General features: G+C 33.2%; 1 protein-coding gene across 1 annotated transcript; it reads right to left on the bottom strand.

Moving 5' to 3' along the window:
* Positions 1–316: 316 nt before the first annotated feature.
* Positions 317–1,202, bottom strand: LOC110762526 (protein SPIRAL1-like 5). Its single transcript, XM_021965178.2, has 2 exons — positions 864–1,202; positions 317–755 (listed from the first exon to the last, which is right to left on the bottom strand). Exons 1-2 carry the CDS (start codon positions 1,101–1,103, stop codon positions 681–683), a joined length of 315 nt encoding a protein of 104 aa, XP_021820870.1. The 5' UTR covers positions 1,104–1,202; the 3' UTR covers positions 317–680.
* Between the last annotated feature and the right edge of the window lie 463 nt (positions 1,203–1,665).

Here is a 1,665-nt window from a genome sequence, read left to right as displayed (position 1 = left end):
CAATATTTCCGTATTTTTGGACTTCTGATACTTTCAATACCACCGATATTTTAGACCTTGAAGGAGAGCAATATATTATTTAAACCAGAAAATTATAGTTACAGAAAGGAAAGGAAAGGAAAGGAAAGGAAAGGAAAAGAAAAGAGAAGCACCAATTCGATAATATTAATTAGTGTTCGGAAAGAGGTAAACAATTCTAAACAAATTCAAAGAAACCAAAACGGAAAGTGTCACTTTAGCGCTTCCAAATTTGACCAAACACTTGATAAAAAATTCTACATATGATTGAACCATATCAAAATTCAAACACCAAAAGAACCTCAAAATATATTATTTATAAATGACAAACTTAGGATACCCAAATATAGGCCATAACCTAATTTTGCATCAAAGCCAATCCACAAACTTACATATATATGGTTATGTATCTATGAATTTATCGAGTATTGATCGATCAATCCTCGTCTTCCCATTCCCCCCAAAGAAAAAAAAGAAAAGAAAAGAAAAGAAAAGAAAAAGTACGTACCTTGCAAATCTCACTCTTAAGGGGACTGATAAACCCCTCTTATTACACACAAATTTTTTTTATTTTTTTATTTTTTGCCAAAACACACATAATCTAACCATTGCAATATATATATATATATATATATAGAAGGTGGGAGAAATTAAGAAGTGCTTCACTTATCTCCAAACAAGTACCCAAGTGAGGAATCTCCACCAGGAACTGATTTAACTTTTGTTGTTGGACGATCCTGAAATATATATTAGAAGCAAGATCAGGTGCAGAAATATAATTAAATTCCCAAATAAAATACATCATATGTGTACATAAATTAACAAAGATATATATATAAACTTACAGTTAAGAAGTTCCCAGAATTTTGGCCTTCAGCTCTGTGATAGTTATTGGAAACGGCTGCCTTTTCTTTTTTAGCAGAGTTAGGGGTACCTGGAGGCTTTTCAGTGACGGTGTCCAAGCTGTCGATGCCGTAAGGCGGTGTTATAGGCTTAGGTGGCGGAGGTGGGCTTTGTTGCTCATCTGAGCCAAACAAGTACCCCAATGAACTTTGTCCACCACCATAGCTCCCACCTCTACTCATAGCTGCTGCTTATAGCTTGTCAAAAGAGTTTTAGGTTAAAGGAGGAAGAAAGAGAACCCTAATAAATATAAGCAAATATTTATACAATTATGTGAGGAATATGTCTCTGCACGATACCTAATTTGTCATTATTTTCTTTACTGAATAGTAATATATATAAACTTTAATTGCAAGGTTCATAATAATTCAAGCAAGATCTTTTAAAGGGGCATCCGATGGATTGACTTCCTTTGTTTCATGATGTATGTATGCCATTGTCTAACATATATGTATGTCTCCATGTAAATACAATCGTTTTGCATGATGAATACCCCTTTCTCTTTATATTATATATCTCTCCGAAAGTAGGGAAGTTTCTCTCATTCTTTTGCACATTCGTTGGAAACTTAAGTCTTTGTTCTTAGTAGTTTTATAAATCATATGTTTAGGTAGAAGGATCATATTTTAAGAATTTCCAGTGAACTCCCTTGAAGTGTTACTTTATGAAAGCTTTGGCAAGTTTTGTTAATATGTAAATCACCCACAAAAAAACTTAATCATTAGAATTGTCAACTAGCTCCAC

The sequence above is a fragment of the Prunus avium genome, chromosome 5 (assembly GCF_965620075.1).
Source record: "Prunus avium chromosome 5, drPruAviu1.hap1.1, whole genome shotgun sequence".
Lineage (NCBI taxonomy): Eukaryota > Viridiplantae > Streptophyta > Magnoliopsida > Rosales > Rosaceae > Prunus > Prunus avium.
This window is presented reverse-complemented; position numbering and strand designations above follow the sequence as displayed.